Here is an 11,559-nt window from a genome sequence, read left to right on the forward strand (position 1 = left end):
TTTGAAGATACGACCTGGTGTTAATACCTATTTATCATCTTGAAGGAATGAATTCTAAAGCCTACTACTTATCTCCCACTAGACAGAGTAGAGGACAGTTTATTCTTTTGTCATCTAAAATTAGGGATTAGAAGGAAGAAAAACTAAGCACTGGGAATTCTCTTTTAATATTAAAAGGCAAGGGGGAAAGTTTCAATGTCAAAAGCTACTATACTTAGTCACTATAAACCCACCTGCAAAGTTCTCACATACTTCACAGTTCTTGCAAGAAGTCAGCTCTGTGTAAACTACACACAGGATGGCAGTAGGAGCTATCGAGATAAATCTAGAACTATAGTCAATCCCAAATCACTTATTTTTTAACAAAGATTATAAATTTTTATTTTTTTATTGTATATACAGTAGTTCCCCCTTATTGGTTTCACTTTCCAAGGTTTCAGTTACCTGCAATTAACTGTGGCCTGAAAATATTAAATGGAAAATTCCAGAAAGAAATAATTCAGTGATATATATGAAAAATTCATTTAAGGCTAGTATAGGGTGGTTTGTACTAGAAAATTTAAGAAAAGAGGTGTTTATTTATAAAGAAGTGTATATTTATTTATATTAGATACATACTGCATATAAGAAAGGTTAAAGCAGGGAATCATTTGGGGGTCTGGAACAAATTAATTCAATTTACATTATTTCTAATCGGGAAAAAAAGATTCTTTTTTTTTTTAATCTTCACCTGAGGATTTTTTTCCATTGATTTTGTTTTTTTTTTTAGAAAGAGTGGAAGAGAAAGGGAAAGACAGAGAGAAATATCGATGTGAGAATTGCCTTTTTTTTTCTTTGTACTTGTCTCTCTCTCTCTCTCTCTCTCTCTCTCTCTCTCTCTCCCTCTCTCTTTCTCTCTATTTTTTTTTTCTTCTTAAAAAAAGTTCCTTTAAGAATTTTTTGCAATATTGGTTTGGTGGTAATGAACTCCTTTAGCTTTTTCTTGTTTGGGAACCTCTTTATATGTCCTTTGATTCTAGTTCCTAGGGCCCAGGCCGGAGAGGAACCTGCAACTGAGGTACATGCCCTTGACCAGAATCGAACCCGGGACCCTTTAGTCCATAGGCCACCAGCTAGGCATGCTTCAGTTTTTGAACAAATCACTTTTTGAACAGCCTTCCAGAACAAATTAAATATGAGAAATGAGGTTCCATTGTAATTTTATTAGAGTATATTATTACAATTTATTAATAGTATTGTTTTTAACCTTACTGTGCCTAACTTATAAATTAAACTTTGTCATAGGTATGTATGTATGTACAGGAAAAAACACAGCACACATAAGATTCACTATCTGTGGTTTCAGGCCTGCACTGGTGAGTGGGGGTCTTGGAATGTATCCCCCACAGCTGATTTCGTTATTCACAGTAGTTATGTCCTATAAAGTCACCACAAACACAGAATTAGTGGATAATGAACCACTGTTCCTAGGATAAGTGTAGGTAGCTCCCTGAGAGTTTCTGGTCACTCCAAATCACTCACTTTTTAATCCCCCCCACCCCCGTTCTTCACATCAGATAATTTCTACTGCTCTAAGGAGGGTGAGAAACAGAAATATCAACGTGAGAGAGACACAGCGACTGGTTGCCTCCCTCATGTACCTGACTTGGGTAGGAGTTCGAGCCTGCAACCGAGGTACGTGCCCTTGACCAGAATCGAACCCAAGACCATTCAGTCAGTGGGCCAACGCTCTAACCACTGAGTCAAACCTGCTAGGGCTCTTCAAATTCTTTTATTCTTTCCTTGGTCATCTCCATTCTGCTTCTAATGCCATCAAGTTATTTTTACTAGTAAGAAGAATCTCATATATTGTAGTTTTCAGTTCTAGAACTTCCTTTTGGCTTTTTAAAAAATCATTTCTATTTCTTTGCTGAGATTTCCTTTTTTTACTAATTGCAGGCATATTTTAAAAAATTCATTGAGGATAGTTATAATAACTGCTCTAAAACCTTGCCTGATAATTCTAATATCAGGATTATCTTTGGGTTGGTCTCAGTTGATTTTATTTTCTATTGAGAATATATTTCATTTTCTTGGGTTTTCATATATTGAGTTATTTTGGATTACATCCTGGACATTATATACATTAAATTATGGAGACTCTGGATTCTTTTTTTTTCCAATCAGTGCTTTTATTTCTTTAAAGGAGGCAATCATTGTGCTTGGTTCAGAGGTCAGGCAGAGATGTATGCAGACAGAATTTGGGAATCCTCTCTCCAGATCCTTTCCTTCTAGGATTTGTAGCCTCTCTCCTGCAGCTGTACCTTCCTCAGGGTGGATCTTCTGGTTCCACATTCTAGAAAGACTAGGTCTTCCCGACCAGCACCCCTAATACATGACATTCCTCATCAAATATTCTTGGCTAAAAGCCAAGAAAATGGGAACTCATTTTGTATAGCACCTCTTCTCTAAGCATGGATTCCCCATAAGAACCTGCCTGCTTCTGACCACAGTCCAGGGTCTTCAGACAGCTGCCTATTGTATTATATGCAGAGTTTTTAGTTGTTATCTGAAGGAGGGCCAGTCTGGTAGACCATTAGTCAGTCATTATTGTTCCAATTGTTCATTATTGTCTTTGGTATATGAATATGGATGTTCTAAACATTTACAATGCTTATATTAGTTACCTTGCAAAAACCTAATTCGGAAAATGCGTATAGTTAGGCATAATTTTCTCATTCTGTCACTCAGCTCATCTTCATGTTGAGGAGGGCTATTAACTCTGAGGCCAATGGAAGACACAGGTCTAACCATAGCTCCTCTCCTGGGTATCCCAGTAAAATTCATTTCCATCAAGCATAAAGTAGAATGGGTTTAAAGAGGTGTCTTTCCTGGTTCTCTTAGGTTTCAGGACATATTGGGAATGAATTAACAAAAAGATATAGTCATGGGTCAAAATAAGGCTAAAAAGAGAAAATAAGTATTTCAATAAAATTGAATGCAGTATTTTCCTCCAATGTGATTATTGTGTTGACTGCACAAAATCCTGGCTACTTTCAAGTAGGAAAGAGACAGAAGCTGCCTCATGAGTCAGAGGTGGTGATGTCTTCCCTCTCTGATCCCAGTCTATCACCTGATCTTCTGAGCCTCTGCCTCTCACTGGACCCTCTGCCTCCTTTTCAAGCTGCCAGAACCACAGAGGTCCTTGGCCGGCACCTCTATGAACAACAGAGCATTCACTGAAACCTGGGATTATCTTTTGGCACTCTATTGCTTGAGAGATAGTGATTAGGAGGAAAAAACACACCAAACTTCATCAACAAAGTGGCATTTTCATTTCAGCTGTTCCTGGGGGCAAAACAGAGCAGTAAAGAGAAATCCCAGATTGAAAGCTTTGTGGTTATCTCCGCTTCTTATTAAAGTGGCCCTGATGATAATCACACCTACGATTACAAGATTTAACACACCTGGTCTCAAGGATGCCACAGGAAGAGGAATCATACATCCATTCCGTCCCATTTCCTCTTCTTTATTCACTAAGCACAATTTATAAACTTTGGTGAGTGCAGACTAGAGTTGTTTTGGAGAATAGAAGTGTTTCATTCACATGGCCTTGGAAAGTGACAAAAATCTTCCATGGCCACAGATTATTTTAGTGCTGGTAAGACAAGCAGTGTTGCTTGCATTGGCTACACAAGGATATGAGAAATCTGGATAGTGTTTCTTTCTGTTTCTTCTCTCACTTTACTAACCAGGCATGTATATTTTCTCTCTCTCTCTCTCTCTCTCTCTCTCTCTCTCTCTCTCTCCCCTTTCCTCTCTCCCTCCTTTTCCCTTGCTTAATGAGAGTGTGTTGCACTCAGAGAATATTGTAGATTTCATAGTATATCATATTTTACACAAATTTTTATTATGTAATAATTTTAGATTTACAGATAGTTGTAAAAATAGCACAGAGAACTCCTGTATATCCCTCACCAAGTTTTCTCTATCGTTAACCACTTACACAACCCTGAAATATTTGTCAAGAGTTTTGTAAATCTTGACAATGGATGTAAAACACTCACTCTTTCTTAACCACCCCCTCTTGTACAGCAGATTCTCCATAAGAGCAGTGTGTATCCTACTGCGATTTAATCATCTGAGTTACTCAGTTATGATCTGTACATACTGCAATCCCATCAAGGTCCTAGATAATAACTAGGCGGGAACTAATGAGTCCAAGCTTGTATGAAATGGTGTCAGAAACTTGATATGGCAAAATTCCAGCATGAATAAAGCCTGTGTGTCTGGCAAAACTATCACTCTTCTAATGGCTTCACTGACACTATTAGTTAAATACCGATGTGCCAGCCGCAGACGAGCATTGTGGATGCCAGTAAGTGAATTATTAATGCAAACTCTCTCTTCAAAGTCAACTGGGAATAAGTGTCCATTAAGATCAAGAAGGAAATTAATTTAGAGGTCACTCATTCTCAGGTCACATATGGACACAAATACTTTCTTCCTGTGTTGGCCATACACTGAGGAGAAATCCAGCCAAACCCACTTGGAGGAGGAAGAAAGTTTAATTTATGCAGCAACTAAAATCTCATGGATTGAACTCACCGTTAGAAAGGAAACATTTAAAATGAGGCCCTTTTGTAATTCAGTATGAGCTATCTGAGTCAGGAAGGCAAGTCACTGAAGTTCAGGCTACAGAGGCAGGCTCAGTGCCTTCCAGCTAGCTCACCTGGGAATGCCAAGACGCAGAGCCTCAATCTACAAATCTGTGCTCTGGTTTCCCTGGAGCAGTTAGTGTGTAATTTACCTACTATGTTACAGAAGAAACATCTTCCTGTAGATGCAAACAATACTATTTCCTGCTACAAAATCTCTGCTTATCGATTCATCTGCATGAGTCAACCCAGGGAAAAGGTTTGAGGCCTGCACTGGTGAAAGGAAGACTGATAAACAGACAAAAACCAGAGGTAGGAAAATTACAAACGGTAAGAGACTGAGTTACCTCTGTAGCTTTCTGGCTGAGTCCCCGAAGCAGCAGCACAATCACATGGATGGCAGCTCTGCGCACTTGAACTTCATGGTCTGTTTTAGCCACAGCAATCAGACAAGCTGTTACCTAGGAGAGTGAGGGAAGAAGTCAATAAAACTCATGATTGCACAATTACATAAAGCCTCTTAAATACGTTCCACTTTCTATACATCCATCAAGAACAATCTAGCTTAGAGAGGGGTGGAAAGTTTCCTCATTCTCAGTAAGAGAGATCTCGTGGTGAGATCTTGATTTAGGCTAGCTTTTCTGGAAAAGGACAAAAACCTGGTTTGGAATTCAGGAGGGAAATTAGGGAGTGGGAAGGGATACGTGTATATGGCCATGTGCAATTTAAGGACGGGGATACATTCGGGCAATGCACCGTTAGGCACTTTTGTTGTTGTGCGAACATCACAGTGTACTTTTGCAAATCTAGGAGTATACCCTACTACATACCTGAGCTGTGGTCACCATCTTATATGAGGTCCATTGTTGACTGAAATATCATTTTGCAGCACATGACTGTATAATAAAGGTATGTTCAAATGCAAATATTTCCTCAAAAGTGGGAAGAACTGCCCAGCTGGTGTGGCTCAGTGGTTCAGCATCAGCCTACGAACCAGGTCACAGTTAGATTCTTAGGGCACATGCCTGGGTTGCTCAATCTCCAGTATGGGGCATGCATGAGGCAGCCCATCAATGATTTCCTCTCATCATTGATATTTCTCTTTCTCCCTCTCTCTTCCTCTCTGAAATCAATAAAAATATCTTTAAAGAAAAAAAAGTGGGAAGAACTGGTACTTGCCCCGCTTTGGGAACACTGAATCAGAGGAAGAAAAGCTGTTCCAAAATACAGCGGCCCCTGGAGGCTGAGAACCACGGAGCTTTAGCTAAGCAGGCTTCAGAGTTCACATTCAGGCCTGGCATGCATATGAATGTGCCACTGATGAAAGTTTCTGCCCAGGGACAGAGAAACACATAAATATTCAAACTGATCTTTAGCATGTCCAGACTTCCCAGTCCTACAAATCCAGCTTATACCCCATGTGAGTCACGAGGGGCCAATTTCAGAGACTCCCTGCCTGGGCTTCTTTTGTGGAGGAGGTCGTTCAGGGCTCATTTACTTTAAGAGATGGCTCTATAACAGAAAAGACTGGAAATTACTTGCAAAACATGGTGTCATATATATATAGCTAATAATTACACGTAATAAAATGAGAGTTTCTATACCTTGCTCCTAATAGGCATAGAGGTACCACTAAAAATATTAGCAGCAAACCTTTCGGAGGCACTTGTGCAAGATTTAAAAAGAAAAAGAAAAAATTTTAAAAGTGTGACCAATGGCAGCACAAAATAGAAGGTAAGAAAATTATTCAACTGGTCTCTCACATACTTGGTTATTTGATTTACTATGTGAGTGTATTTCTTGGCCAAGCGTGGAGGAATTTCTAATCATGATAAGAAAGCCAGATTGTGTGTTTGGAAACATGTATTAATATATATTATACTTAAAAAATGTTTTGTGTGTTTTTTTAAAAAAACACACAGGCACAAATGAGGACATAGGCTTGTGCAGAAATTTTAACTATGCAGGTTGTATTTTTCACAGCTTTCAAACAGTTGGGCATAGTTCAAAGTGTCTAATTAATCAGTGATGGCAGAGAGATGAGAAGAAGTAGCTTGTTCTGAAATATAATTGCATCTGTGGTGCACTGGCATTCAATCAAGTTGTACATCTATTAGATAAGTTTGCAGCTTGTAAGTGAAGGAAAAATCCCAGAAAAACGCAACTCTTTGAGGACTGTTTTTCAATGCGACCCAGCAAGCTGCTTCTGCTTATGACCTGAGACACCCTGACCCAAGGCCATCAGTGGCTTCCATGCCCCTGGCATTAACAGTGAAAGCAACTCAGTCCTAGGAGGAATTCCTTGGGCGACCTCCAAACAGGCAACAATATAATAGCTACCTCTACTTGCAGGCTGAGTATTTACAAGGTAAGAGCTGAAATCAGGGAAACAAGTTAGAGCTAGGTCTGAGTCTTTCTTGACACATGAAAGTTTAGCTTCTTCAGTCTGATAACTAAAGTGTGAAAGCCAGGACAGGGCCGTTTCATGTGCAGATGCGCCCAAGCCTCTTTGCCAGCTTCCCTTTAGTTTTGGGTCCATGTTTCCACGTTTGTGGGACCAAAGCCTAGAACCCTGCTGATGTCCAGCTTTGTCACCTCTGTTCTGTTCACTTGCTGAGTACACTATGCTTCTGCCTTGGCTCTCAGTGTAAGGCCAGCTCTAACTCTCAGACATGAATTCTATAATTAGGACAGGCAGAGTGCCATCCTGGCTGGCAAAGGACTTCTCCGGCAAGGCCAGTTCTCGAATGCCTGTGCCACCTTGAAGGCATGACTGACAGAGGAGCTGGTTATTACAAGCCTTGCTGAGATCAGCTGGAATGGTTTCCTGCTTGCTACAGGATGTTAGTGATTTATACACCAGACTGTACCAAGCCCATATGCTATTAGCCACCCGGGACAATCAGGAAGAGTCTGTGAACAGGAGTGTTCATGAACCTTCCTTGATACCTTTGCCATAAATACCAAGTTCTATGAAGTGTATGACAGTCAGTTATGCAAAATGTTTTTAAAGCATCAAAATTTTAATACGATCTTACAGATATCATCTAGAGGTAAGAAAGGCCTTCTGCTCTCCAGGTAAAACTCCCAAAATGAATCTGTAATGTTGCTCTTCTGCAGGCCAGTGGGATAGACCCCTCACCAAATGCATGGCCACTCTCTTCCATCCATCCAGTCTGAACAAGCCACTCCCATGGCTAGTCTCTCTCACCTCCAACCCCAAGGACACACTCAACACTGCCTTCCACCCCTAAAAGCTTTGGCAAATAGATAGATGAGGTAAGGTCTTTACTAATTTATGAACTGGTGTAATATTTCTATTCTGTTTCTAAGTCCTCTCAGAGAACAGAAACCCATTCTATGTGATTTTCATGTGGCCTGCCTAAGGGTCAATGTAGCTATTTTAATAAACTGTCCTCTGTAAGGCTTTTTCTTCATTGGCTAAACTATGTCAATCATATCCACTTCTGAAAGCCATACAGAGAGAAGGAAGATGACTGCTTTGGAAACACTAAAGGTCAGATTAAGCAATTTGACACTTCATAGGAGCCAACAGAAATAGGAAAAATATCACTCCTCAAATAGCTGGCACACACCAAACATAATCAGAACTATATAAATAAATAAATAATACAAATGGCAAGATTGGGGGGAAAAAACAACCCTTGGAAAATTCCAGAAGAGAGGTACCAGAGTGGAGGTATGTATCAGGAAAGCATAATTTCAATTTTCCAACTCTATCTTCATCCCTTTTCCAAGTATTTCCTTTGTTAAAATTTAGTTGGTCTGCGAACTAGTCTGAAACTAGACCATCTGTCCCTCTGTTTTGTAAACTAAGAAGCCTTAACAGCAAAGGCAGTGGGTCTCTAATTCACACATGCTCGGCTAGCTCATTCAAGCTGCCATGAAAGAGAACCACGGAGGCCACTTCAGCTTCCTGCAGGTTTCCCAGGACATGCACCTGAGTCCTGGTCTCAGGGGTCTACATGCCCTCACCCTGCACACACCCTGCCACTTAGAAACTGCACTGACTGTGGAAAATTGGTAGTAAACGCAGGTCATGCAGTGGGATCAGAGGTGGAAGCTTCGTATCCGCTGCGTGGGTGCCACACACATCCCCAGTGGGAGGTGTGCAGGAGGCAGCTGATCGATGTTCATCTCTCATTGATGTTTCTAACTCTCTATCCCTTTCCCTTCCGCTCCGTGAAAAATCAATAAAATATATTTTTTAAAAAAAGGATTTGGTTTCAAGCAACATAGCTCCTGACAAGAACAAGAGGAAATTGGGGAAAACAATGCTCTCCAAACAGGTTAAATCTTGACATCGACAGAGAGAAAAAGCCTGAATTCCCGGTACAGAGAATGTGGGAGAGATGATCCTACATTTGATATTCCTCCCTTACCAGCAAGCACTGTCTCGGCACAGACAGTCCACAAATCTGGACCACCCAACGGGGGGACGGTTTTCTTCAGATGCCCGAGGGCTGTAACTCTGACCGCAGATCAGATCGTGTAGAAGAGCCTATGGTGGCTACTTCGTTCAATTTTATATCAAAACAGATTACGCTTCTCCTCTTTCTCTGCCTGGCTTACACTTGATCAATGTAACGTCCTCACTGCCCTGGCATTTCTAACTGAGGGTCGCAGCTCTGTGTTGCTCAGCACCCCGTGCTTGTACTATGTCATCCCTCTAGTCCATTGTCTATTCATTCCTCTGTATTTCACACTCCCCTGAGGTTTCCCTGGGGGGAGAGATTGGGTCCTCTACTGTGTCCTCTAACATACCTGGCACATGACAAATGCTAGTGAAGGAGAAGTCCTTCAATTTGCAGCCAAAGACAGGTTTTCCCAAGGTTAAAGTTCCTTCCCGCCCCAGTACACACTGGGGCTAAGCATTCTTGAGACTAGAAGACTTCCAGAGCTTTTAAGAGACACTGAGAGAACTATCAGAGAAGAACACATGATAATTGTTTAAAATAAATTAGGTCACTTCATCCCTCTGCTTTGGCTTCCCATCTCACTCACAGTAAAAGCCAAAGTCCTTACAAGGCCCCACTTGGACTGCAATAACCTCTCTGACTTCCCTTACCCTCTTCTCTCAAGCCACACTAGCCTTGCGGTTAGCGGGCCTCAGGGCCTCTGTACTGCTGCTCCCTCTGCCAAGAATGCTCTCTCCTCAGGTAGCTGCCTGGGTCAACCCCACACTTCCTCAGGTCTTTGCTCCAAAGTCACTCATCACTGAAGCTTTTCCTATTCATCCAAGTTCACAAACAAGGTCAAGCTCCCTTCCTGCCCCTTACCTTTCTAAATTTACCTCCGTAGCACTTATTCCATCCAACCACAGTACATATTTGTGTACTTGCTTGCTTGTTTATTACCTAACTCTCCTCTGTTAAGTGTCAGTTCCATGAGGTCAGGAACTCTGGATCCCCACCTCCTCGCATATGGCTTGGTTATAGTCCCATAACTGGCATAGAGTAAATGCTCAATAAATATTTGTTAAATGAAGAAGTGAATGAAGAACTACTTAAGAGCCATGCCAAATATCCTACTTTTTCCATGGGAATGGACAAGAGCAGTCTGACTATAGGAGGATTCAATGAATGAAATACTAAGACTGTCAGGTGTCCAATCATGTTCCAACTTGTGGTCCAGCCAAAGCAGCCGGCTTGGCACTGATGACACGGCAAGCGTGGGATGGTACATAAGAAGGAACATCTAAAAAGAAGAGACAGAAATTACGTGGGATGGAAACACCTGGTTTTTCAAATCAGAAGTTTCACTGCCAAAAGTAAATGCTATTAAGATGAAGCTACATGACCCTTCCTGTCAGTAGCTTTTTTCATATGGCAAGTCTCTTCCTTTTCAAGGCCATAAAAGCAAGGGTCATGGGTTCGATTCCAGGTCAAGGGCATGTACCTGGGTTACAGGTTCCATCCCTGGCCCTGGTTGGGGCACATGCGGGAGGCAACCAATGTGTCTCTCTCACATTGATGTTTCTCTCTCCTTTCCACTCTCTCTAAAAATCAATACAAAATCTAAAAACAAACAAACCCCCCATCTACGGACATCTGGGTGATTTCAAAATTTTTACTTAAAATTTTTATTGAATTTATTGGGGTGACATTGGCTAATAAAATTATATAGGTTTCAGTTCATGATTTATGGTTCAGTTTAGGTTGAGTCATATGAAGAAACGAAGTAAACAGAAAAAAAATGTGGGAACCATTTCAATATTTGACCCAGAGAGTTATAATAAGCTGAAATCTTTAACTGACATAAACATATAGTCCCGCGAAGGCCTTTTCTTAGGTGTTACAAGTTGATATTGCTAAACAACAAGAGATTTGTTAAAACAACCAAACATCAGGTGCCTAATGGTTCATGTATATTAGAGCAATTGAAGGTTTTAAGTCAGTAATAATCATTGTTTTTAAGTTATTTTTAAAAAGATACAAAAGTTGGGCCTACAGGTATGTCCCTCAAGAAGGGTTCAAGGAGAGAAAATGACTGGTGCATAAGTTTCCTAAAAATCCTAAGTTGGAATTTAATTATAAGAATAGCCTTTATAATCAATAAAACAAAGCATATAAATAAAGCTCAGTTATCAGGAAATACCATAAATTCAAGTCGATGAATAACCCATGAGTGTATTTCCAGAGACCCAAGTGAAGTTTCATCTGTCCTTCCTCAAGGTTTCTTCAATTCTCTTAGTTACCTTGGATTTTTTATAATAAATCCTCTTGAAATTAAAAATTCTTAGTAATATAACTTCATATATATATATATATATATTTAATATGTTTTTTTAAAATTGATTTCAAAGACAGAAAGGGAGAGGGAGAGACAGAGACATCAATGATGAGAGAGAATCATCAATCAGCTGCCTCCTGCATGCTCCCTACTGGGGATTGAGCCTGCC

At 40.4% G+C, this 11,559-nt stretch overlaps 2 protein-coding genes across 2 annotated transcripts in view; both read right to left on the bottom strand.

Moving 5' to 3' along the window:
• Nucleotides 1–5,054, bottom strand: part of HAS3 (hyaluronan synthase 3) — a 60,670-nt gene extending 55,616 nt beyond the window's left edge. Inside the window, 1 exon segment of the mRNA XM_006760358.2 lies at nucleotides 4,985–5,054. The gene's annotated coding sequence lies outside the window, so the exon portion shown is untranslated.
• Nucleotides 1–11,559, bottom strand: part of TANGO6 (transport and golgi organization 6 homolog) — a 160,442-nt gene that overhangs the window by 26,160 nt on the left and 122,723 nt on the right. Inside the window, exons 16-17 of the mRNA XM_006760364.2 lie at nucleotides 10,282–10,355; nucleotides 4,985–5,098 (exon numbers count right to left, since the gene is read on the bottom strand). Of these exons, the coding sequence (XP_006760427.1) occupies nucleotides 4,985–5,098; nucleotides 10,282–10,355 (188 nt within the window). The remainder of the gene's footprint in view (nucleotides 1–4,984; nucleotides 5,099–10,281; nucleotides 10,356–11,559) is intronic.

The sequence above is a fragment of the Myotis davidii genome, unplaced genomic scaffold (genome assembly GCF_000327345.1).
Source record: "Myotis davidii unplaced genomic scaffold, ASM32734v1 scaffold1437, whole genome shotgun sequence".
Classification (NCBI taxonomy): Eukaryota; Metazoa; Chordata; class Mammalia; order Chiroptera; family Vespertilionidae; genus Myotis; species Myotis davidii.